The 26548-nt window shown below is 41.7% G+C and overlaps 1 protein-coding gene across 1 annotated transcript in view; it reads right to left on the reverse strand.

The window, feature by feature from the left end:
- Positions 1 to 2038: 2038 nt before the first annotated feature.
- The window catches only part of LOC149266023 (disease resistance protein RML1B-like), an 83682-nt gene continuing 59172 nt past the window's right edge, over positions 2039 to 26548 (reverse strand). Inside the window, exon 5 of the mRNA XM_089406830.1 lies at positions 2039 to 2329. Within this exon, the coding sequence (XP_089262956.1) occupies positions 2039 to 2329 (291 nt within the window). The remainder of the gene's footprint in view (positions 2330 to 26548) is intronic.

Consider the following 26548-nt stretch of genomic DNA (forward strand, 5'->3'; position numbering starts at 1 on the left):
GAATATTCATCCTCGTTCCTTTGTTGAGGGAGATTTAGTACTGCTCTACGATCAAGCTAAGGATAAGCTGGGGGCAGGAAAACTCGAATCTATGTGGTTAGGTCCCTACATCGTGAAAAGAGTTTTACAAAAGGGCGCATATGAGTTGATTGACTATGAAGGAAATCCTCTTGACAAGCCCCGCAACAGGCTGTATCTGAAGAAATACTATGCATAGCTTTGCACATTCACTTTGTATATACGTGTGTTTTGTGTTTTTCGTGCATGAGTTTCGTTTCGCTTTGGTATAGAGGCGTGGTTGCCTCTTATTATGCTTTCTTTTTCTGTGCAGATGTCTAGTGCACCTTATGTTGGTTTCGCTGATGGTGCCTGCCGTAGCACTTGTAATTTGTCTTCAGCGGCGTGGGTGATCTACGATCCTCGTGAAGAGTTGCTAGACCTTCAGGGGGTCTGCCTAGGTCGTACCACTAACAACGTTGCCGAGTACAGCGCTGTAATTGAGTTACTTGCCGAAGCAGTTGATCTCGGCATCCGAGAACTAGTGGTGAACCTGGACTCCCAGCTGGTTGTCCATCAACTCAACGGGCGATATTCCGTCAGAGACCAACGCATATTAAGGTTGTACCTACGTGTAAGATTGTTGGAAAGAAATTTTGATCACATTACTTATCAACACATTCCGAGACGATTAAATACGTTGACTGATGCATTGGCAAATCATGTGTTAGATAGACATTTGCGTAACAGATAAACATCATACAGGAAAACATAGGTAGCATAGTAAGACCATGAGCATATGTAAATAAATCATCTCAAGCATAGTTCGCATATGTGTGCTTTTAAGCTTGCATTAAAAAATATATAAAATCCATGGGCCATGTATCATGCAAATTCATACATAAGATCACAATTGTACTGAATAAATGCATAACATAAACAACACATCATCACATGTAACAATGATCCATCCAAAAGCCGGTATGTATATATATATATATCATGTGGCACATTAAGGCGCTCAAAAATAGATGTGCATGTCCAAAATCTCAGTACATCTGAGTCACGTGTCTCAAAATAACAGTGGAAATAAAACCTAGATAACTAAGGAGCCGGATGATGCTCTCGATAATACACTGCTGCTCGGGCCACCCGCCTCAGAAGACGGTGCACCCTGGGTTGCACCCCCACTGTATGGATCTGATGCTCTATGGGGACCTCCTCGACCCCCTGGTAATCGGGCACTCCCTCCAGCAACCCCTCAAGGTTGCGAGCCACAGTCTCCGACGTGTCAACCCCTGGAGGGACTAAGGCCAAGGCCCCAGCTCCCTGTCCTTCTCTCCGTGCCGTGGCAGCCAGGCCAATCGGTCTAGTAGGCCCCACATCTGCATACCATGACATTTGATTAAGACATGTACACAAAAAATCCAAAAAACATTAAAAAATTCAAAAATCAAAGTGTTATACCTGCATCATCCCACTGTTCACCTGGGGGCAGTACCAGATCCGGGTCATTGCGGAAATCCATGCCCGCATACGGCCAGTCCTCCACAAAGATCTCCTGCTGATCCAGCCAGTCTCAGAAAAAGGCTCCCCAGCTATGTGGCCGGCTGCCACCTCCGCGTGGCATGATACAAGCCCATCGTGAGGCCCTCGTCTCCCGAGGATCCCTGGGAGCATCCACAGCCATCACCTGCAACCGCATAGCTGGCACTCGCTCTAGAATGAGCGGGATCAGGATAGAGCCGTAGCCGAACTGCTTCGTCTCCCCGCGACGACAGTTGCTCAGCTGCCTCTTCATGTTATTGGTCACTGCTGTGCACCAATCAAACACTGTAGGCTTGAGGCAATCAAGAGCTAACATGAGGTGGGTCTTTGAAGCCTCGTGGTTGGCCATACTACCTGCTGCCCGGGTCACCATGAACAGAATGGTGCGAAGCACTATGTTTCCCACCGTGGGGATCGAAACTTTCCCACTTCGCGTCTTCTCAGCCTCCGGACATACTCGAGTCATGAGAGCATCCAGAGTACCACCGCCAGGTCACTGTCCCTCTATGATGGGCCTCGCACCCCGACGTGACAGCCCAGTCAAAAAGAAGATATCCATGTGGTCGAACTCGATATCATGACCACGGATGGTGAATTTCCCATCCACCGGGTTCCACGCCCTGATCACTAGCTTAAGAAGGTCATGCTGAGCTCTCAGACGCGGCGTGAGGAAAAATTTCATGAAACCGCAAGCCCGCATGGCATTGCAGCAATTCACATCTCCCCAAGCAGCTATATCTTCCACATCGTGCACTGTTTCCTGCCATTGGAAAGCCATTGTGTCCTGCACAAGCCATAGAAACAAATTAGAAGTGCTGGCATAAAGATTTTCACGTTCAATTTCAAACAAAAAAAAATTTCCGTGCCAGCGCGGCTGTTTTAAAAGCAGCCGCGCTGGCCATGGCAGCCCTTCGTTAATTTTCGAGGTCAGCGCGGAAGAACACGGGTTTTCCGCGCTGACCCGAAGTTGGCCACGTTTTGTTCTAATTCGGTCAGCGCGGACCCGTGGGGGAAATCCGCGCTGACCGAGGGCGCATCCATGCACCAAGAATTTGCCCAATTGGGCAAATTCAACCGTTAAAATCCTAATAAAATTGACCAAAATGCAGGGCAAGGGAACGAGAACCTACCTGGAAGAAGCGGTTCGAGAAATGGTGTCCGTACGGGCTGGAAATCACTCCGTCAACTTTCTGGCTTCTCCACGTTCTTCACGTCCCAAAATAGTAAAATGGTAAAAATGACTTCTTACTTCCCCCTATTTATAGTAAAAACTCATGAATTACCATATTTTTTGGGTTTTTGCCATTTTTAGCCGTGATTTTAGCCCTAAATTTGTTAAATATATGTTTTAATATGTTTTTTATACATATCGAATGGATTTATGCGGGTAGTGCTCTTGTGCAGGTTCACATAAGCCAGCTTGGTCGTGATAGTTCTTCATGCACTCGGTCCCCCAAATATGTCGTCTCTAAGCTCTTTTCCGACATTAAACGAGAGAAGATAGCCGAGCCCTCTTTCAGCTCGTTAAAAGGAACGAAAGGCGGTCATTTTTAAGCTCTTTTTCGACCGTTGAACTAAAAATATTGCCGGGTGTCGGTCGTTTCGCACTCGATATCGGTTTTAAAACGACGTGTTTTCGACCGTTTTTTTTACTTTTTCGGGTCGAAGGCACTATCCACGAAAAGTACTCCTCGGTCGTAATGGCTGGGCGGTTCTTTTGAGCATAGTTTTATACTTTTTCGGGCTTGAGAGACACAACTGTACAAAAAAGGACCCCCCTGGAGTCTCCTTTTCCGCTATCTTTTCAGACTCTCGAAACAAGAAAAGATGCCGAGTTATTCCTTTGTCAGGCTCGTTAAACACTTCATGACATCGGGTATCGTCGAAATGACGCACATCAAGCATATGCTATCCCCGTCAAGCTTGTCATCCAAAAATAATCGGGGTACCTGCGAGAAATGGTGGGGAAAATGGAACTATGATTACAGTCGTGTCGGCAGCACGTCGCTCTTGAACATGGCACTCCGCTGCTTCGTGTCTGGGTGGGACCATCTCATCTCGTTTTCACTAGCCTCCATGGGTTTGGGTTATCCTATTTGGCCTCTCATTTTCTCATTGCCATCACCACCATATCCTCTGCTCATGTGATGTCAAGTACTGCCAAATCCGTTATAGTGCCGCTATATGTTCAAGAGAAGTTGTCCTCTGCCACAATACAACCTCGTTCGTTATCTCACACAAACTATTTTACCTCTGTCTCGTGTCGATGATGTGGGAAACATTATGGCCCACCTTCGATCAAGGTCCTTTCCCGTCGACTCCAACTCATTATCTGGGAAGGTGACTCAGAGACTCCCTTCAAGTGCCTTGGAGCCTGCATGCCTCAATGGCAGGTTCCTCGTGTTCGACGCAAGGTTTGCATCACTGGCCTTCGATCGAATGATTCCGTGGGTGTTCGACGCCAGCTCATTGATTCACACGCCACAGATTGTACCTATAGTACCTTGAGGACCATTGTCATTATTGGTGGTACCTCTCGCGTCTGTTAACAGTTTCCATCATTGACTGGTAATCAGACGATGTTCACGCATGTTCGACTCCAACTCCTGTATTCACATGCCTGGACTTGTACTTTGTTCGGGTCGAGATGGAGTGCAAGACCCTGGATCCTTGTCTGTTATGGTCCAGGCTGCGATTTTGTGGGTGATCATTACATGACTCATTGATGGATGGCTGTGCCCATACCTGAGTCTTCATGGATGGCTGTGACCATACCTTATCATTTTTGGGTCTCCTTCGTTGGATGGCTGCGCCCATTCCATAGACCATCTTCGCATGTCTTTTGGATGGCTACGCCCATGCCTAGACTGCATGTACTTGATTATCAGAGATTTTCGGTCCTTCTTGGTGGTGTTCTAGTTCGGCGTGTGTCGTAAAGCATTTCACCCCTCCCACTCTCTCGGTCTTCATGCTTTAGGGGGCATCTGTTACACAGTAATTTGTCACTGCCTTCTTGTCAGTCACCCTGCTGTGCCAAGAATTCACAAGCACTAAGTTCTTGCTTCCTGAACTGGCCCAAAAACCCATATTTCCAAAGTTTTATTCATCAGCGCGTCTGTTCTTAAAATAACCGCGATGACAGGCGCCCTGTAGTGTATTCTGTGCGCTGCCAGTGCGGAAGAACATCACTTTTCCGCGATGGCCCACAGCGCGCCTTTCCCGTGTGCTTCCGCGCTGCCATGACTGTCCCAGTTATTGAGACGCGGCGACAGCGCGGCAGTTTCCCGATAATCCGCGCTGATCCAGTTTGGGCGAATTTGTTCAAACAACCAGCCTTCCAGATCACTCCAGGCTTGGTTGTTAGCTTTGTGAATGTCGACTCCTTTCTATGGCATGTCTGTTCGACCCTTTCCAACAACTTCCCTTGAAGATAAGCTCATCCTTCCACCCTTTTAGGAGACTCCTTCTCCTATATAAACTCTCACCATTACCATGAGCAGCTAGTTAGACATAGCTTGGATTGTACAGAGCTTGTAGTGCTCAGATTGTTGCTATAGGTTTGGTGTGCTAGGCGTGGAAGTGATTGATTGCTTAGGGAAGGTTGTTTTTGTTACTTGTGTGAGAGAGAGAGTTGTTTGTCTTGGGAGAATCATCCTCAAAGGTGAATGCTTGAGATCCATGCTGACTGGCCCCTCCTGAGAAGGTTACCGACGTCAGAACATTTGGTTGTACTCTTCTCTATTCTGATTAATAATAGATGACTGCTATTATTGTTCCATTCTCATTTGTCTATGCAATGGTTAAATGCGAATTACATCTTTTCTGACTGATGTATGGTTACTTTTACTAGATTTCACGCTTGCGTTTGTTTCCTCTTCGTGTGTGCAGGTATCTATTCGCGGAGATCGCGGAGGATTGTGACCAGCCGAAGCGGAGGAGCGAAGGCAACAGCTCTTCGTCAAACGACAGCGCAGGAATCCAAGTAGGTGTTCTTTACCTCTTGTTTAATCGTAATTAGGAACATGCGTAGCAGCATTGTGTGATTGTTGCTAGACCCCTGCTGGGCTAGTAGGGATCGCCTCTATCCGTAGAGGGGATTTACCTCTCCAACAAGCACCGTCACTTCTAAGTTTGTTACGAACTATCGGGTTGATAAAAGTAAAATAGGGAGTCCCAGGAGTTGCAGCATCATTGCTGCAATACTGGAGCTCACCATATTTTTGGCGCCGTTGCCGAGGAAGCATCAAAGTATTTTGTGATTACTGCTTTTCTTCTATTTTCCACTGCAAACATTCTACTAAGTAGTTTATTTCAGCAAGAGTAAAGTAGTTGTTTCCTTTCAAATCTGCAATTTCAATTCAGCAAGCATAGATTAGAAATTTCCTGCTTTCATTTCAATTCTGCAATTTCGTTTCAGCAAAAGTAGATTAGACCATTTCATGCTTTCATTTCAATTAGGCAATTTCATTTCAGCAAGCGTAGATTAGTATTTCTTGATTTCATTTCAATTCTGCAATTTCATTTCAGCAACATAGATTAGTCCTTTCCTGCTTTAATTTCAATTTTGCATTTTCATTTCAGCAAGATAGATTTCAGATAGTTGTAGTTCAATCTATTTCAATTCTTGCAGGTACAAGTAGAGAAAAACAACAAAAATATCCCCAAAAAACAGATTTCATTTCATGCCTCGTAGGAACAGAGACAATTCAAAAAAATTCCTACCCAACACCCCCACCACATCACTGAGTCACCCTTCTCTCTTCTTTGGTGGCAGTGATCCTGAAGAACCTATAGGTGAACTCCTAGAGATATACGAAGATTCTATAATAGAAGAAGAGCAAGGAACCATTTCTCCTAAGACCATGGCTGAAAATAGAAATGGTAGAGGAAATGGGGAGAGAGTAGAAGGTACCTTTCCCATCTGAGAGACCAATGGGGACACAAAAATGAAAAACATCAGTCCCTCAGCCTTACCTCACTTCCATGGATTGACTACTGAAGACCCTGATACCTTCTTGTTTGAGTTTGTTGTCCTTTGTCGAACTTATGACTATGCAGAAGACGAGCAAAAGTTGAAACTCTTTCCTTCTACCCTCAAGGATGCAGCACTCCGCTGGTTCATGGGGCTACCTGGAAACAGTATCACAACTTGGGCTCAAATGCAGCAAGCCTTTAACAACAAATATCGGGACTATTGTAGGTCAAAGGATACAAAAGAAGAAATCTTTCGAATGACCATGGGAAGTGATGAATCTTTAGAAGACTATGAAGAGAGGTTTCAACTCAGTTATAAAAGGGCCAGGTGCACACTTGACCCCGAATCTCTGAAGTTGGTTCTACTCAGAGGAGTCCCTGAAGACCTTCTAGATACCCTCCATTTTCTGGCCGGGGAGACATCTACCAGCTACCTTATGATGACATAAATACTGTATTTAGAAACCATTCTAGGGCAGCCAAAAAGAGAGGTAGGGGAAGTCAACTCTTAGCCAGTACCCCCTTATCTAGTTCATTCCTTAAAAATGAGTTTGCAAATCAGATGGAAGATTTCAAGAGCGAGATGAGACAGACCATTGCCATGCAAATGGATACCTTGTGAATCCAAAAGAAGCAAGAGGAAGCCGAGAGGGCTTTGGCCATCTTTTGTCCCAGGTGCACCAGAAAGCATCCTAGGAACGAATGTCCATTACACTCTGTAGAAGTGTGTTTTGTCTGTGAAGAAGACCATCCTATAAATCAGTGCCCTTCCTTGCCTGAATTTAAAGCTATGTACCAAGGGGTTGAAGGAGCCACTGAACCACTCTACTTCATGAACTAAAGGAGGCCACATGGACCCAGACCTTACCAACAGGGAATGCAAGGGACATCCCAGACTTATTACAACCCAAATCAAGCCACTTCCATGCCTTCTTGGGGTCCCCCTACTCATCCTTCCTAGTCCACACCCCCTCCTTGGTCATATCCTCCTCAATACCATACTCAACTAGCTGCTCACTCGTTTCATTCTCACACTCAGCCACAACCTCAGTGGAATGCACCTCATCAGGGGTGGAGGCCCTAATACAACTCTCCTCCCGCTCTTTTTCCTCCACCACCTGCTCAACCACGACCATTACCTCCTGCTCCTCCAAGACAACCCCAGATACCTACTCAACCGAATCCGAACCCCAATAACAGACAGTCCCAACAGGTATATACTAGAGAAACTACATGCCATACCTATGTTGTGGAGATTCAGGAGATCAACCTATGATCTGGGAAGGTCCTCCCAGATAGCCAACCTCCTCCTAAGGAGTACGAAGAAGAGAAACAGGAAAGTGAACCCAAATCCATTCCACCCTTTCTTGAGAGACTAACTGGAACCACGCAACCAAACATAGAAGAAACTGAACTTTTGAGAGAACTTAAACAGTTATGTGTGAAAATACCACTTATCCAGGCCATAAAATATGTACCAATATACAATAAGTTGATCAAAGAGAAGTGTTTCAGGCACCTAGGCAGGTGCAAGAGAGATACCCCAACTATCAATGTCATAGGACAACTGTCTGACCTGATGTTGGGATAGATAATTTGTCCAAAATATCTGGACCATGGGAGTCCTGTAGTCGATGTCACATAAATGGCACCATAATCCCCCACACTTTGATTGATCTAGGGGCTGCCATTAACGTAATGACCAGGGAAACTATGCTCAAACTCAACCTTAAGAGCTCCCTAAGAAAGACCTCAACAGTACTGCAATTGGCAGATCGCTCCACTGTGACTCTTGAGGGGATTGTGGAAGATATCATGGTCTCCATTGATTCTTGGGAGTACCCTGCTGACTTCTTGGTCCTTCAGCCAAAGGCAAAACTCTCCGGGTATCCCCTCATCTTGGGAAGGCCTTGGTTAGCTACTGCAGATGCTTACATTAGTTGTCGAGCTAGGAGCATGACCATAAAAAATGGGCATATGTCCAAACAGCTAGTCCTATATCCTCCTACCCAACCTCTGCTAGAACATGACTTACCTCTCTGGTTAGAGGAGGAAGATGAAGGTGAAGTCTGCTCTACCCTATTGTGCACAGTGGAAGCCACCAGGGGAGGTCCTCAAACCGAGGATGATCTTATTGAGAATTTGATTCAAAATCCACCCCCCAATGTGCTGCCATTAGAAGAGTTGGTGGAAGAAACCCAAGCCAGTGCTTTAGTTGATCTCTGTGTGGCTGATCCGACCTCTCTCTGAGTTAAGAATGTGGAATTTGGCCCTGAAAGAACCTTGAAGATCAACTCATCCCTATCCACCTCTCAAGAGAAAGAGCTGTGTAGCTTATTGAACAACCATTTGGATGCTTTTGCTTGGAGCTATAAGGAGATGAAAGGAGTCCATCCTTCAGTCTATACCCATCACATCTACATTAAAGAGGATTGTAAACCAGTCAGGTAGCCTCAAAGGAGGATGAATCCGGCCCTTAATGTTATGAAACCAGCTCACAAAAAGATAGAAAAGATAGATCAATGCCTTAGAATTCAACCTCTTCGAGGGGGCAACCTCCTTTACATTACACAATGAATGATTCTTTGATGATTCAAATGAAAAAACCTCCTTTCTATATATAGGAGTCTAAGGAGTCACAATATAACCCAGTCGACCTAACAATAATAATATAAAGGCACAAAAATAACAATAGAGAGATTCTATGGGGCACAATAATAACAATATGGGGACCATAGGGGCACAACAATATTAATAAGGGATACAACTACAATAGTAATAGGGTAATCACTAGTATTATAGGGACCTAACATGCCCCTCCCCTTCAAAAAAGTATTGTCCTCAACGCTTGAGTAGTTCTGGATGCTTCTGCATAAAATTCTCATCCTCCCCTATGGAATCTTCAGCGGATAAGTTCTTCCACTTGATGAGATACTACTAAATTGATCGATTTCGTAGCTATCGAGTTCTTGTTTCTGTTACTGCTTCCGGTTACAATATAATTTTTCCTTCCTCGTCAAGTTCCGGCAATATTGTTTGAACTGGGAGCTTGTCACCTATATCCTTCTTTAAACATGAAACATGGAAAACTGGGTGCACTCGAGAAGCTGCAAGAAGCTCCAATTTGTATGCCATAGTACCAATCTTTTGCAACACCTTGTACGAACCATAATACTTTGGTGATAATTTATTATCCTTCTTAGCTTGCTTGAGGGACATTTGTTTATATGGTTGTAGCCGTAGGAATACCAAATCACCTACATCAAAACTTCTTTCGCTGTGATGTTGATCTGCCTTTTGTTTCATTCTATTCTGCGCCAACACGAGGTTATCCTTTAAGAGTTGGAGGACTTGTTGTTGATGCTCGATGTGATGTTCCACTGCTTGAACCTTAGAATTTTCTCTTAAATATGATGTGATGGATGGTGGCTGATATCCATAAAGTGCCATAAATGGGGTCATTTTTGTTGTTGTATGGAAGGAAGTGTTATACCACCATTCAGCCAGAGGCAACCATTTGACCCATTGTGTTTGTTTATCAGATACAAAGCAACGAAGATATCCTTCCAAACATTTGTTTACTATCTCAGTTTGCCCATCAAATTGAGGATGATAAGATGAGCTATGAGCTAACTGAGTACCGAGACAAGAAAATAATTCTGTCCAAAAATTTCCAGTTAAAATGGGATCCCTGTCACTTACAATAATCTTTGGGTTTCCATGTACCTTTTGAATTGTTTCCATAAATGAAGTAGAAATTGTACTAGCTTTAAATGGATGTAATAATGCACAAAAGTGTGCATACTTGGTAAGTCTGTCAACTACCACCATGATGACACTCTTTCCCTCAGACTTGGGTAAACCTATGATAAAATCCATTGAAACCTCCTCCCAACGTTGGTTTGGAATGGATAAAGATTGTAATAGACCCGAGGTCTTAATTTTTTCAACTTTGTTTTGTTGGCAAACCAAACATTCTGCCACAAACTTTTGAATATCCGATTTAAAGCCATTCCAAAAAAATTCCTTCTTAACCCTGTGGTAAGTTTTTAAAAATCCTGAGTGCCCTCCTAAGGGAGAAGTGTGCAATTCCATAAGAATATTTTGCTTGAGTTGGGAATTCTCACAGAGGTATAAGCGATCTTTGTACCATAACGAATCATTTTGCCAGCTAAATGTATTAGATGTACTGGAATCTTGTTGTAACTTTCGAATAAGTGCCCACACTTCTTCATCATTCTTCCATTCCTCCCTTGCTTCATTTATCCAATCTGGTTGGATAATAGAAATGGCGCACAACAATGCTTCCACATCCTCATCCTTTCTTGAGAGTGCATCTACCACCACATTTTGCTTCCCTTTTTTGTAGATGATTTCAAAGTAATAACCCAACATCTTTGTGACCCACTTTTGTTGCTCTTCAGAGGATATTCTTTGTTCTAAAAAGTATTTAAGGCTATCATGATCCATTTTTACCTTGAAGTGTCTTCCCATTAGGTAGGGTCGCCATTTCTTAAGTGCATGTAGTATTGCCAACATTTCCTTATCATAAATAGCTTTGTGTAAAAACTTTCCCTTGATTGGACGACTTTCAAAAGCAATGGGTCTTTCATCTTGCATTAAAACAACACCAATTCCATTTCCTGAAGCATCACATTCCACAATAAAGGTTTTTGTGAAGTCTGGTGTAGCTAAGACCGATGCTTGGCACATTGCCTCTTTAAGATGTTCAAAGGCCTTTGTTGCTTCTGGAGTCCATGAAAATGCATCTTTGTTCAATAATGTTGTTAGAGGTGTTGCTATTCTCCCATAATTCTTAACAAACTTGTGATAATACCCTGTCAACCCGAGAAATCCTCACAGATGCTTTATGGATGTGGGGATTTTCCATTCCTTAATGGCTTTAATTTTGCTAGGGTTTACCTTAACTCCTTCATGAGATACAATATTACCCAGATATTCCACCTCTTGTACTCCAAAGAAACATTTGGATCTTTTTGCATATAATTGTTTCTCCTCCAATAGTTGTAGCACCATGTCAACATGTTCAACATGATCCTTCCAAGACTTGCTATAGATTAGTATATCATCAAAAAATACTAACACAAATTTTCTAAGGAAGGGTTTGAAAATGGAATTCATCAAACCTTGAAATGTAGAGGGTGCATTAGTAAGGCAAAAGGCATGACCAAAAATTCATAATGACCCTCATGAGTTCTAAATGTTGTTTTCAAAATGTCTTCAGTCTTCATTCTGATTTGATGATATTCTGAACGAAGATCCAACTTGGTGAAGTAAATTGATCCATGCAATTCATCCAGTAATTCATCAATGATAGGAATGAGAAAATTATCTTTAATAGTGAGCTTGTTGAGCTCCCTATAATCTGGACACATGCGCCATGATCCATCCTTCTTGTGCACCAATACTACTAGAGCAAAGAAAGAACTTTGACTAGGTTGAATTATACCAGCCTTTAGCATTTCTGCAACCATATGTTCAATTTCACTCTTTTGGGCATAGGGATATCTTTACGGTTTAATATTTGGAGGAACACTTCCTGGAATCAGATGAATAGCATGATCATGATCACGAATAGGTGGGAGACCTTTGGGAGTCTCAAATACCCTTGAATGATTGTCCAAGACTTTTTGGAGATCTGGAGAAATAGATGATTTCGAAGTGGAAACATCTAGCGAACATAATTGTGCAATTACACATCTTTGTTCCTTTTTTAGAAGCTTTGTCATACCGTTAGAGCTAATTATCTTTCCCGGTTTCCCTGCAATACCCCTTAATTCAACTTCCTTTCCTTCCGCATAAAATTTCATGAAAAGTTCTTGAAAATTAAAAGCTATTGTACCCAAGGATTGTAGCCATTGGACTCCTAGTACAACATCAGTGCCTCCCATAGGAGTGGAAATCATTGGGCTAGTCAATACATATTCTCCCATGGATAGCTTGATATTATGGCACTTTCCAGAGCAATTTATTGTTCCTCCATTTGCAACCATCACTTGACACTCTTGTGCTGGATATAGGAAGCAATTCAATTCTTTTGCTACCTTACAATGAATAAAATTGTGGGTACTTCCTGAATCAATCAACACTATTACCCTTTTCTTCTTGATTTGTCCTTCTATCTTGATGGTTTGAGGAGTGGTAATTCCAGCCAATGCATTACAAGATATGGTCGGATTCATTTTTTCTTTATCTAGGCTTTGTTCCTGGAGTATATCCTCTTCTTTTGACCTTTCTTGCTCCTCTTCTTCTTCCTCTTCACAATTTATGTAGAATAATTTCTTCTCGGCACACTTATGACCTTTAGTGTATTTGCTATCACAACTGTAACAAAGCCCTTTTGCTCTTTTTTCTTCCAATTGTTGTGGTGTCAACCTTATAGGTTGTGGAAGATTAGGGGCAACAATACTTCCATCTTTATAGTTGTGAGTGGTATGCTTCCTGGTTGCCATAATTTTGCTTTCCATTTTTCTTGCTAACCTGAATGCCTTCTCTAATGAATTAGGTTCCCAAAGGCGAACATCATGTTGGATATTATCCTTTAAAGTCCCAATGAACACATCAATCCAATGCTCCTCTGGAATATTTTTTACCCTTATGTTCAATTTTTGGAACTCCTCAATGTGCTCCATTATTGAACCCTTTTTTTTGAGACTTATCAATTGGCTAAAAAAAGTGTTGCTTTTTGTATCCTCATAATGTGTTGTCAATTCTTCCGTAAAAATTGCCCAAGTGATAATTTGTTTACGAGAGCAAAGCCATTGATACCATACACACTGATTTGGTTCCAAATATAAAGTTGCAATACGTACCTTTTGTTTGTTTTGCACATTATTGAGATCGAAAAATTGCTTCATATGTAATATCCATGTTGTGGGATCCTTGCCATCAAACTTCCTCATATCAAGTTTTGGAATATGATGGGTCTTCGATCCAACATTAGAGTCTATGAAATCATGATTAACATTTCTTTTGTTCGCATCATGAGTTTCCTTTACTACCCTTTCACCATTAGTAAGTATTTCTTGTAGAAAATTTGTCAAATTTGTCTACAAATCATCAATCTTAGCTTCCACACCATTCATATTAGCTTCCATGCCCTTTATCTTAGATTCCACGCCATTTATCTTAGTTTCTGTTAGCTTTTGTTACAGTGAAATTTGTTGCACATGGTCTTGTAATTTTGATATATCATGTAGCATTTCTTCCTCTTCTTCATGAGTCATGCTAGAGATTTCAGGTTGCTTACTAGGTGTTTTCATTTTCTTTCCTTGGGGCATCAGTTACCGATAATAATTCTCTACTATGCCCTTTGAATTCCTTCAAAATGATTTTTCAAACCAAGCTTAAACAAAAATTTAAAAAAATTCTACACACTTTTTTCACTTTGTAGGAGCTCGATATTGCCTCTGATGTATCTCTGTAATTTTGGATCATCTAGTTCTGACATTGCAACCTGTAGTAGCCCTCTGTGTCCTCTTTCCAATGCCACTAGTTGGATCCCAATTGGATTCTCCAAGGAAGAGTTATGCCAAATCTCCCACAGTGACCTGATTATAGACTAGATCAGTAGAGCGAACTTGTACGACGTGCCACGTGTCCCTATTTTGACCTTTGGCTCTGAAAAATATATAAAAGAAACTAAATTCCATTCTCTTTCTTACATTCTTACGAAATTTCAATCTGATGCTCAGAGAGAAATTTATGACGATTTTCCCCAGGTCACCTGTTTGGAATGTAATTCAGGAGTTTGCAAAAAGACCAACTTCCTTAGATCATATCTCTGCAAATATAGCACGAAAAACTCTGAAATTCGGACCCAAGCTTCAGTGCGATCTCGTCTCAAATGGGTTTTTTTTTAGCTTCTGAAACATCCCAGAAAAAAGAGTTATAGCGAAAATTCCACAATGACCTATTTGGAGCAGCGAAACCCTAGAATCCAAAGCTCTGATACCAAATGTTATGAAACCAACTCACAAAAAGATAGAAAAGATAGATCAACTCCTTAATTTTCAGCCTCTTCGAGAGGGTAACCTCCTTTAAATTACACAGATGAATGATTCTTTGATAATTCAAATGACAAAACCTCCTTTCTATATATAGGAGTCTAAGGAGTCACAATATAACCTAGCCGACCTAACAATAATAATATAAAGGCACAAAAATAAAAATAGAGGGATTCTATGGGGCATAGTAATAACAATATGGGGACCATAGAGGCACAACAATATTAATAAGGGATACAACTACAATAGTAATGGGGTAATCACTAGTATTATAGGGACCTAACACTTAAGGACATTGTCAAAGAAGAACTGCAAAAGTTGCTAGATGCAGGATTCATCTACCCCATCTCTGACAGTGAGTGGGTTTCTCCTTTGGTGCTTGTGCCCAAGAAAAATGGGAAGTGGAGAATCTGTGTAGATTATTGAGAACTTAACAAAGCCACCAAGAAGGACCATTTCCCTTTGCCTTTCATAGATCAAGTGTTAGATGGCCTGGCAGGGAAGAAGTTCTTTTCCTTCCTAGATGGGTTTAGCGGGTACAATCAGATCCAAATCAGCCTGGAAGACCAAGATAAGACCACTTTCACTTGTCCATGGGGTACCTTTGCCTACCGGGTCCTTCCCTTTGGGTTATGCAATGCTCCTACCACTTTCCAGAGAGCAGTACTGAGTATATTCGCTGAGCTGGTTCATGATTCAGTGGAAATCTATATGGATGACTTTACCCCTTATGGTTCTAACTTCCAAGAAGCTCTAACTAACCTGAGGAAAGTTTTAGCCAAGTGTATTGAGATGAACCTGTCCCTCAGTCCTGATAAATGTGAATTCCTAATGACTGAAGGGATCGTGCTAGGTCATACAATTTCTTAGCAAGGTTTACAGGTGGATCCCAACAAGATTGCTATCATCCAAAGGGTCCCACCTCCTCAAAAGGTAAGAGATGTTCGAAGTTTTCTAGGCTTAGCAGGGTATTATAGAAGATTCCTTAAAGATTTCAATAAGCTAACCTCTCCATTGTTTGGTCTTTTGGGAAGAGATGCTGAGTTCATATGGACTGACAACTGTCAAGAGGCTCTGGATGCTTTGAAGGGTAAGCTGATAACTGCCCAAATCTTGAGAGGTCCAAACTGGGCCCTACCTTTCCACATCACACAGATGCCTCGAACAAAGCCATAGGAGCAGTCTTAGGACAAGTTGAGGAGAAGCTACTGTATGCCATATATTTTATTAGTAAAAACCTGTCCAAGGGAGAATTAAACTATATTGTAACCGAGAAAGAGCTCCTGGCTGTAGTCCATTCTATAAACAAGTTCAGACACTACATCATTGGCTATCGAACATTTGTGCATACTGATCATGCTGCAATTAGGTACTTGATGAACAAACCTGATGTAAACACTCGTATCATTAGATGGTTACTTTTATTGCAGCAATTTGATATGACCATTGTTGATAAGCCAGGTAAGGAAAATGTTGTTGCTGATTTTCTGTTTAGACTAGATTTGCCTGAAAGTGAAGAAGGGATGGTGGATGATCAAATGCCAGATGAACACCTATTTGCTATTTCAGTACTCTCTCCATGGTTTGCTGATATAGCAAATTATTTGGTTTCAGCACAGTTTCCGCCATACCTGTCCTCAAAGGAGAAGAGCAAGATCGTGAGGAAAAGTGCCCCATTCACTTGGATTGGGGGCAATCTTTTTAAACTTGGCCCAAATCAGATTTTGAGGCGGTGTGTCAGGGAGGAGGAAGTTTTTGACATCCTCCTAACCTGTCATGATGGGCCCTGTGGAGGCCACTTTGCAGCAAAGAGAACCGCCTTCAAAATTCTACAGGCAGGATACTATTGGCCCACTCTTCATCAAGATGTCAGGAGATACATCAGCCAATGTGACAGATGTCAAAGGATGGGGAAACCTACTCCAAAGGATGAGATGCCCTTGCAACCTCAGGTGACTTTCGAGCCATTTGAGAAGTGGGGCATGGACTTTGTGGGTCCTATCAACCCTCCTTCAAAACAGAAGTCCTATATCATTGTGTGCACATATTACCTAAGAAAGTGGGTGGAAACAAATGCAATCAAAGCAGCAATAGAAGAAAAAGTAGCTGAGTTTTTGAGGGAAAATATCTTCTACAAGTTTGGCTACCCAAGAGAATTAGTCACAGATCAAGGAAGTCAGTTTACCTCTAACCTGATTGAAGACCTGCTCACTCATCACAAGATTAAGCACAAAACTTCCACCCCTTATCATCTGCAAGCAAATGGACAGGTGGAAGTTACTAACAAAGCTTTGGAAGGGATTTTGACTAAGGTAGTGAGCAGCAGCAGAAAAGATTGGGCAAATCGCTTGGTTGAGGCCACCTGGGCCTATAACACTACTTGGAAAACTACAATAGGTTTCACACCCTATGAACTGGTCTATGGGAAGAAGGCTTTGCTGTGCATAGAATTTGAATATAACGCATTGAGGTTGGCAGCTCAGCTGGACCTAGATCTTAGCCATGCACAATAAGAAAGATTGCTTCAGCTGAATGGATTAGATGAACAGAGAATGCAGGCCCTTCTCCACTCAGAGGTATTCCAACTTCAGAGAAAGATATGGCATGACTGACACCTTAAAGAAAAGCAATTTCAACCAGGGGATTAGGCGTTGTTATATGATTCAAGGTACAAGGATTTCAAGGGAAAGTTGAGGACAAGATGGCTGGGACCATATATAGTGGAAACATGCAATGACAATGGTTCAGTCCTTATTCGGACCATTGATGAAGAAGCCATCCCCATGCTCGTCAATGGGCATAGATTGAAAATCTACAAGAAACCCCTTTCCAAGCAGGAGTTCATTGAGACTCTTGGTAAATCAGTATTGGTAATGGAGCAGGTCCTTGTCTCCACTCTACCTACATCATGAAGAAGAAAAAAAACAAAAAAAAAGAAAAGAAAGAAAAAAGAAAAAAATAGAAAAAACACAGAAAAAAGAAAAAAGAATAAAAGATCCTTGGGTGAAAACCTCTTGGAGGCGCCCAGGGTAGACAGTGAGGGTGAAAACCTCCTGGAGGTGCCCCAGCTGTCTTAGACAAAAAAAATAAAAAATAAAAATCTAATTTCTGTTGAATAAATTGCAGGTTGCAGGAAGGTCATTACAGGTTTTGGGAGAATCGCACAAGTCAAAGACAGAGGACATGACCAGGATGCATGCATCCCTCACAATCCATTCCTCCATCATCATTACCTTTTCCCAAGATCTGGTCTCATTTGGTCCGAAATTCCACATCCTATAGGAAGCTCTGTATCTTCTACAGGAGGATCCTGTAGAAACTATAAACAAGCCAAAACCGATCTCAGAAGAGTACCCGAGGGTTTGAAACCTATCTATGGGGCCTATAAACCTCCCTGCCTCCATCCCTTGCCATATGTCACCCTTTTCCATCTCTCAACACCTCCATTACACTCATTTTTATGTCCTTGCACAGTCACACACAAAAATCCTGTTTTTCATGTTGCAAACAAAATTTTAATGACAAATCAAAACAACAGTTTTTACTCACCATACCTGATACCCTCCATCTGAGATTCCTTATCAACCAAGACCCTCGCCAGAAGTGGTAGCCCTACTCATTTTAGCTTGAATCTCAGGAGGAGAAGCAGCTACAGGATTCCTGCAACAGCTGATCCCCCTGAAAAACATACTACAGAGCCAGGGACAGCAAAGCATAGCCTATGAAACATGCATGAGCTCTGTTTGAATGTGTAAACATCAGCAATAGTCCGAGGTCGAGCATGCAGAATGCAAGCAGCCACAACAATGAAGAAATGGCTTCCAGAATCCGAAATGTGCATAACACGGCCGCGATTGCACAGGTAAGTGCCTAAACCTATTCTGCGATTACATGAATCATATTTCAAGGCTGCGTGTTGGTGGCTAGTTAACTGGCCACCCTTGGTCAGTTACATGTCCTTGTGGAATCCAAACGAGCCCCGTCAAATTCAAAACTGCTGATAAGATACACAACCAACATGTGTGGAATGTCCATTCACGAAGAAATAATCGGGACTGGTAGTGGTGGCGATGGATAACGAGAGTAAGGGAGGTGATGGCGGTCAGATGGCATGCAGAAACATTATGGCCGTGACGTAGGATCAACGGTCCGGTCTGGCCACCTCATCACCTCACCACGAATCACGCCCGTAGATAAAACACATCTCAGTTAAGACATTCATCACCCTTTGTTCATTCTGCACTCACGACGTTCTCAACTGAAGTATGCATCTACCACTTCCAGAGAAGCTAACCAGTCGTCCTCCGCCAGATTTCTGCCTATTTTTTTGAAAATCTCCCACCTATCGGACTCTACAGGAAGCACAGTTTTATTCTATAGGAGTCGGGTGACTTCTACAAGAAGGGTTCTACAGGAAAAGCAGAGAACAGCTCTATAAAAAGAAAACCCAAAACTTTCATCGAATTTCAAGCTCAAAATGAGGTAGGCTTGGGAAAACTTCTCTGTGCATGATTTGTTTGTGCAAGGTGGTGAATTGGACATGGAATTAAATTGAAGAACGAGAGTAAAAGTCTACCTGTGCAATGAGAAAAAAGTGAAAGTCTGCCTGCATATTTCACTGAGTTTACCCAATTTTTTTTCTGCATCCGAAACCTCTTCATCATTTTTCAATTTCTCCTATAAGGAAGATACATGCAGTAGTAGAGGCCAGTCTGTGTGTGTGAGAAAGCCCAAATTTACATATCTATCTTTGTGCTGACAAAAGACCCTGTGTCCTTATGCTCTGTTCTGTAAAAAAAAAATAAAAAAATATCATAAACAGACAGTCAAATTCTAGGTGACAACAATTTTCAAATAGGGGAATTATTTCCATTTGATATTGTAAGGAGCACCCGAGAAATTCCTTCTTGGGTTCAGAAAAACCAAATTTAGTTATCCTCTGTTTCAGTGATTAACTGTTTTTTGCCCCACCTGATCATTTTCTTTGCTGGTTGAAACACAAACTCAACACCATGCCAGGGGGATTCATGAGGAAATAACCCTTAAACTCTAGCAAATTGTATGAGAACCGTGAGGTGGTGGACCTTTTCACCAGGGAAAATTGGATATCCTTCTTTAACAAAATTCAGGGTTATGATGAAGAGGTGACTGAAGAGTTTTTGATGTCCCTGAGACCACATTCGAAGACACATGCCACAATTAGTTTTAGGGGTTTGACCCTAGAACTTACCCCTGATTTCATCAGTAGAATTACCAGTTTACCATTGGGGCTACCTTGGAGCAAAGAGGAGAAGTCATTGGAACAAGTGGCTAAGAAAACATTTTTTCTGCCTAAGGAGCATCCTGTAGAAGACAAAAACGGGGTCAGAAGGACAAGCTTGCCTCCTCTCTGGAGTGAAGTCAGTTATCAAATCATGAAGTATATCACATGTGAAGGGAGGTTTAGCATCATTTATGGTTATCATTTCAGGTTGCTACATGAATTGAGGTATGGGATGGACTTGCCTCCAGCTAAGAAACTAAGCATCCCATATTTCCTCATTTAGTCTTTAATTGAATGTGGTACAAAAATAAATGCAGGAGTCCCAGATCAGTTAGCCCACCATGGACTCATCAAACTGTTGGTGGAAGATGCTTTACACACCTATACTGTCCCCATAGCTTGGGAAATCTTCAAAAATATGTCCAGTGATGATAACATCAGAACTTTGACTGAGAACATCAGCCCATCCAGCAGTGATGAGGGGGAGCAAACTGAAGAAATTGAGAAGAACATTGATGAGGGAGCACATGACACTCAAGCAGAGGGAAAAACAGAGGAAGAACAGAAGGAAAAAGAGGAATTTGACAAGACTGCTGAAACTAAGACAGAAAAGGAGAAAACAGCAAAAACAGAGAAGGGAAAAGGACAAAAATTGGAAATAAAAAGGCCAAGAAAGCCCAAAAGAAGGCTGCCACAGCTAAGGCAGGTACCCAGCAAGAGAAAGAAGAGACACACCCTGAGATATTAGGGACACAAGCAGAAACAGGGGGCATAGAGGTTTCTACAGGAAGTGAAGAAAAAGAACAGCAGAGAGAGAAATCCCCTGAAATGTTGGCAAGGGAGGCAGCAGTTGTGCTTGCTGCATTAAGCACACCTACAAAACAAAAAGGAAAAAGAAAAAGGCGAACCTCCATGTACTTTAAAGCCAAAAAAAGCACAAGAATTAAAGTGGGCAAACCTCAGTCACCATCCAAGGAACCAATTGTCATTGAGGACTCACCCACTAAAAATAAGGAAGAGTCTCCTTCCAGGATATCTATCACCTATGAAAGAGGAAGCCCAAAAAACCTCCACATGGAAAGAGAGAATTAAGTTGATGGACTTAAAGGCAGTTCTACAAGAAGCTGAAACATCCCTACAGGAAACTCTATCCAAGTTAAAAGAGACTGAGAAATTGGAGGAGAAGGCAGCTAAACAGTGACAGGGGGAGAGCAAGGCTGAAGAAATACCTGAACCTACCCCTCAGCCTGATTTGGGTTCATATTACAATTTGTTAGAGGGTGGGAAAATTATCCCACAAAAATTTGTTTTACCACTATTTTTCGAATTAGAGAAAGAGAGGATCAAAACACACACATGGATGAAAATCGCCAAATCTAAGGGAGTTGAGGACATAGGCCACATGGAGGATAAGTTAAAATAATTAAGGGGAGAATTGGCCATGGTGAGGCATGTGGAAAGCTGCAAAAGAGCCCAACTACAAGAGGAGAATGAGCTGCTGAAAAAGCAGTTGCAACTATAGGAAGTCCACAAGGAAGATAGGCTGTCCATTTAGAGAGGGCAACAACGGCAAGAAGGAACTCTAGCAGACAAGGAAACAACCGAGAAACAGTGGAAAGAGGGAGAGCTACAAGCCAATGTGGAGATGCTAACAAAACTGCTGCAAGAATAGGAATCTCAGGCAGCAAAAGAAATACAAGTTTTAAAACAGCAGTTGCAAGAAAAAGAAGCCCAAATGGCCTGCATGGCCAGTTGGGCAATAGAAGCCTTACAATGTAGGAAACCTGCTAAATCTTATGCATTATACCTTAAAGACCAATGGTTGCAATTTCAAATTAACACATTGGCCCAAAGGGGCACCACTCCATTTCAGAATTACAATCAGTTTCTGCAATTGTGTGACAGTAGCTCAGCTAAAGATAAGGCCAAGTTAGCAGAATTCTATTTACATAACTTGGCACTTCCTAACATGAATCTATGGGACCCAAACACTGTATTAGGAGATCTGCAACTTATGGCCATGGCTTCTTGGTTAAGCCATGAGGAAAAGAGGGGAGTAGAGATTCAGAAGATTATGGCCAGGGAACTAAATGAGCCACTTATGATCAGGGCAGAACCAGAAGATCCCTCAACCCTTATATATTCCCATCGGTACCTTGCAGACAACCCTCACATCGTACCTGACTATGTTGAAAGGCAGGCTCAGGCCATTGCTCACTTTGAGGACATGGAAAGATTGTTTGGTGATAATTGCATTCATGCTTGCACAAGGAGATGGAACACCTTGTCCCATAGTCTGAAAATAAGAGAATACCACTCCCCATCCAGAATGAGGAAGGCTATGAGAAGAGTACCCCTATACAAAAAATCAATGTAGAACTTGAAAGCCAATTGGATTGGCCTTAAGTTCAGCCCTCCACTACTACTAGGGATATTAGAACGGGTCAAGGAAAAAGAGGAGCAAATACAATGGGAGGAGGTAGACAGAAAGGCAAGATTTCATGATAGGGAAGAGGACATCACCTCAGAGGCCTAGGATGTCAGAGAGACAGTCAAAGCAATCAAATATGATGAACTGGATTAGTTGCTCAAAGGATGAGCAACACATTCAGCAGGGGGTGATGATGAGCCCCGAAAATGGGTAACTATATGGACTCATTTTGCCTATTATTCTCATTTAATACACCATTCTCCATAGTTTTATGCATGCTTTTGAATATATTTATGTTAATTGTGTGAATGGGAATAGTCACTTTACCACAAGGTCTAATACGTGCTTATTGCATATTTTTGGACATTTTTGGACCAAGATAAGGTATTTATGAGTAGATTGGCAGCCAAATATGAGGAAACAAGGCTGAGGATTTGTAGGAGGGGTGTCTACTACAGTAAATGACCCCTTCCTCGAGTTCTCCACCATCAGCTCGGAGTTCTATAGCCCACCAAAGATGATTTCAAGTGGCAGTTGATCAGGTCTAGTGAAGTGGCTGATTAACTGCAGTTTTGGGCAGCCAAGCTCCTAAAATTAAGGAGGATTGTTGGGGGTCCTCGTTTGCATAAGTAGGAAGGCTTCAAGCCTTGGTAGTTTAGTCATTTTGTTAGTCTATTTTCGCACTTTAGTGCAGCCCTATATCAACACATTTTCGAGCTTCTTCTTGTAGACAGTTTTTGGGATGTAACTATTATTTTTTGATCAATGAAGATGAATCTAGCTTTGCACCAGCTCTAATCTTTCTTAGGAGGCTATAGCTCTTGGGGTTGGGCCCAAACCAAGTGCCCAGTACCTCCTTTTTGTGCTTTTATGTGTTTTTCTTGCATTCATAGAATAATTTCTGTTATTTAGGTTAAAATCTTGCTTCATTACTTAGGTTGTTTTTGATGATTAAGATAGTTGTTCATGCTTCAAGTTGATTTGACAGTTTGGTAACAGAAAAGATCCACAAAAAGGCTACCAAGCAGTCCTTGATCTCATTTCTCCCTCCTTGGGATCATGAATTGAGACCAAGGTACACTTGCTGCCACAAAAACATTGTTTTTGCCTTCCAATGCAATTACTAGTGTTAGATTTTGGGTTGGAAAAGTTGATATCAGTTGTGTTTCCATGTTTAGATCTATTCTTGCTCAGTTTCCATAGCTCTCTTGCATGATTTTCTATCTATAAACTATTGTTCATCATATTCTGGTTTTTAAGGGCAAATTAGGTCAAAATAGATAGATCTCTGTTTTTTTAGTCTTTGTTTAGATCAGTTTTGGAAAGTAGTTTGCAAAACACCTGTAATACATTCCTAACTACCCTTCCTCCATCATACAACCTGCTCCAGTCCCTCACTCAAGATTTCTTCCCTTCATTCACCACACTTTCCCAACTTGCCCTAATTTCTACATTTTTGTGCAACATTGCTTTCTTCATCCTTGAACAAATCCAACCATCTTCATCACTCCTGAGCTTCATTTACCAGGTCCTCCACCTCTTAACATCCTTATCCATCATTCATTTCCACTTCCCCACCTTATCCTCTAAAAACCACTTTCGGCCTGTTCCTGTAGAACTTCGTGTAGAATTTCCTGTAGATCCACTGCAGCCTCCTGTAGAAGATAACGCGAGCGATTTTTTGAGATCTGAGCGTGGTGGAAATATCCAGAAGGGTTCTAGGGACCCCTTAGGTCCTCTCCACACCTTCCTGGCCCCCTGCAAACACTCACTCCATTTTCCTTCTCCAATAAACCTCTGCACAGTCAAAAATGGTTAAAACACATGCATAATAATTCTGCATAAAATTGCTCAAAAATACAAAAAGATGACTTTTCCATATTTTTCTTTAGAAATAGCTTAAACACATGTATTTTACCTTTGCAATAGTCCAGGCATCCATTTCAATAGTTTTACATCTCATTTCTTGCACAAGTAGGGTTAGTCGGTAAAACTAGGGTTTGCTAGGGTTTGCACTTCCTTTCAGCTTTCATCTTCTTTCCGCAAGTAGACTAGCCTATTTTGAGTTAGCTTTCATCCATCACAGTTAAAAGCTTCTTCTAAGAACTCGTAGAAGTTGGCTTAAGCTCCTAGCGAACTTGTGTCAGTTGATCAAGTGACAGCCTGAAGTAAGAGCTAGTACTTGTGCATATAGCACCGTCGCTTCCAAGTTTGTTACGAACTACCAGGTTCATAAAAGTAAAGTAGGGAGTCATAGGAGTTGCAGCATCATTTTTACAATACTGGAGCTCACCAATTGTGCTGCATAGATCCTTGTTTGATGTTTGATGTGGGATCTTGTTTTCTTACTTGTTTCATGATTCTTATTTGATGTGACACGGAATCATTCGTGGGATGTACTTGTTGTCATGATTTGTCATGTTTTGGTTGAGATCCCTTTGTCATTATGTTGATGGGATACTCATGTGTTGCCATGTATGATTGCACTGAAATCCCTTTTATGCCATGATGGCGGGATGTTCATTATCATCATGCATGAGTTTATGTCATACTGATAGGAGTACTTTTTGAGTGAGAGTTCCTGTAGCGGAACATCTCTTGGAGTCACTCCTGCGTGAAGGCATTTTCCTTGTATGATAGTGATGCCACCTCTTATGTACATCATCACTATTGACAACACTTAATGTAGTGGCCTACACCATCTTGACACTAGTTTCCGGAGACGTAGTCCCTCCTGGACGAACTCCATTATCAATGTCTTGAGTTTTATGTTGTTGATTCTTTTCATGTTCCTTTTTCGTTACAACATGCATTTATGTTCCTTTATGCCATTTTAAATGCAATTATAATCACATCACGAAAGAAAAAGATCTTGGTTAAATCCGAGAGTTGATTCAACTCGAATCAGTTGAGTTACTAATCCTTGAGCCTAGGTTGGGACAAATGATCTGGAGCCCTTGGTGGGTTTAGTTACCTATCCCTAGAGTCAGGTTGGACAAACACTTTGGAGCCCTTGAAGGTTGTGGGCAAGTTACTTGTTCCTGAAGCCCTAGACAACTTGGGTAGAGATCGATTTGGTTGGTGTTGGTGATGTTCGACTGCAAGGTGGAATCACTAGTTGAGGGTTGAGGTGGTTTGGCCTTTGGATTCCCTAGTTTTGTTTTGCTTGGTATATCCCATGAGATCCCACATTCATGCTTGGAATATGGCGCAGGGTTGATTGGCTGAAAGAGATATTTGGTTTAGCTCAATCTATGGTCAAGTGGTATGTGGAAGTCCCTGACTTGGTTGGTATTTCCATATATTAGTAATAGTTATTCTTCTATTGTCATTAAAGAATATTTGTAGTGATTATGTTAGTGATATTATGGTCGAGGTTTATGGTTCCTATGCTGGTTATTTACTTGTTATTTGTTGGTTACATGATGTATGTTATTTATGGCTCCGGTCACGAATGGTTTAGCTATTGATTGGTTGGTTAATGTATGGGATAATATGTGTTGTTGGAACTATGTGGAGATGACATAGGTCCTTTTTGGCGATTCTTAGATTAATCTTAGACTTTTATGACCATATATGCATTCATGACTTGTAGCTTACATGTATGCCATGTGTTTGACGAAATGCCTAGTATGTTCTGGTCAGTCTGGGTCAAGCTTTGAGTTGAGATTGAATGTTTAGATTTGTCATTGTGTCAATTATGTTTCTCTAGTGAGATTATTAAATTAATAAACATGTATGTATTTTTAACCTACATATACTATGTACACAAATGTTTGTATAAATGATAAATTTAGACCTCCAACTTCTCGGGGTCATAGCTTTGGCATACGATCTTTGTTTGACTATCATAATACCTCGTTTTGAAGATCTCAACGAGGAGACCAAAAATAGAATAGCAAACTGGTCTTGCACTATTCTAATCCCTCCCCCATGAAAATGTCGTTTACGCCCTCAAAACGGCCTCAAAAGTTTATAACCGGAGAAAACTGCCAAAAATAGAAAGTTCTGTTAAATTTAAGGAAGAAAAACTAAAAACAAATAGTGTTGGGTTAAGTTAGGATAATCACAATGTGATCATTTTTCACTGGGTGTTTGCAATCAGTTCTGGACATGTGGACCCCATTTTCCATAAGTGCATCTTGGAAATCGAGTCTCGGATATTAACTCTCATCTCATGTTTATCCTGGCGAGCTTGTGAATTTGGGTAAAGGAGGGAGCAGGCGTTACACTTTTCCTCCCTTCGCTTGCTTGCTTACTTTCTCCTCTTAGTGCTATTTTCTCTCTTTCTCACTTAACCCAAGCTAA

Source organism: Pinus tabuliformis, chromosome 6, assembly GCF_031772625.1.
Source record: "Pinus tabuliformis cultivar Carrire ecotype Pingquan chromosome 6, CPIR1, whole genome shotgun sequence".
In the NCBI taxonomy this organism is placed as follows: Eukaryota; Viridiplantae; Streptophyta; class Pinopsida; order Pinales; family Pinaceae; genus Pinus; species Pinus tabuliformis.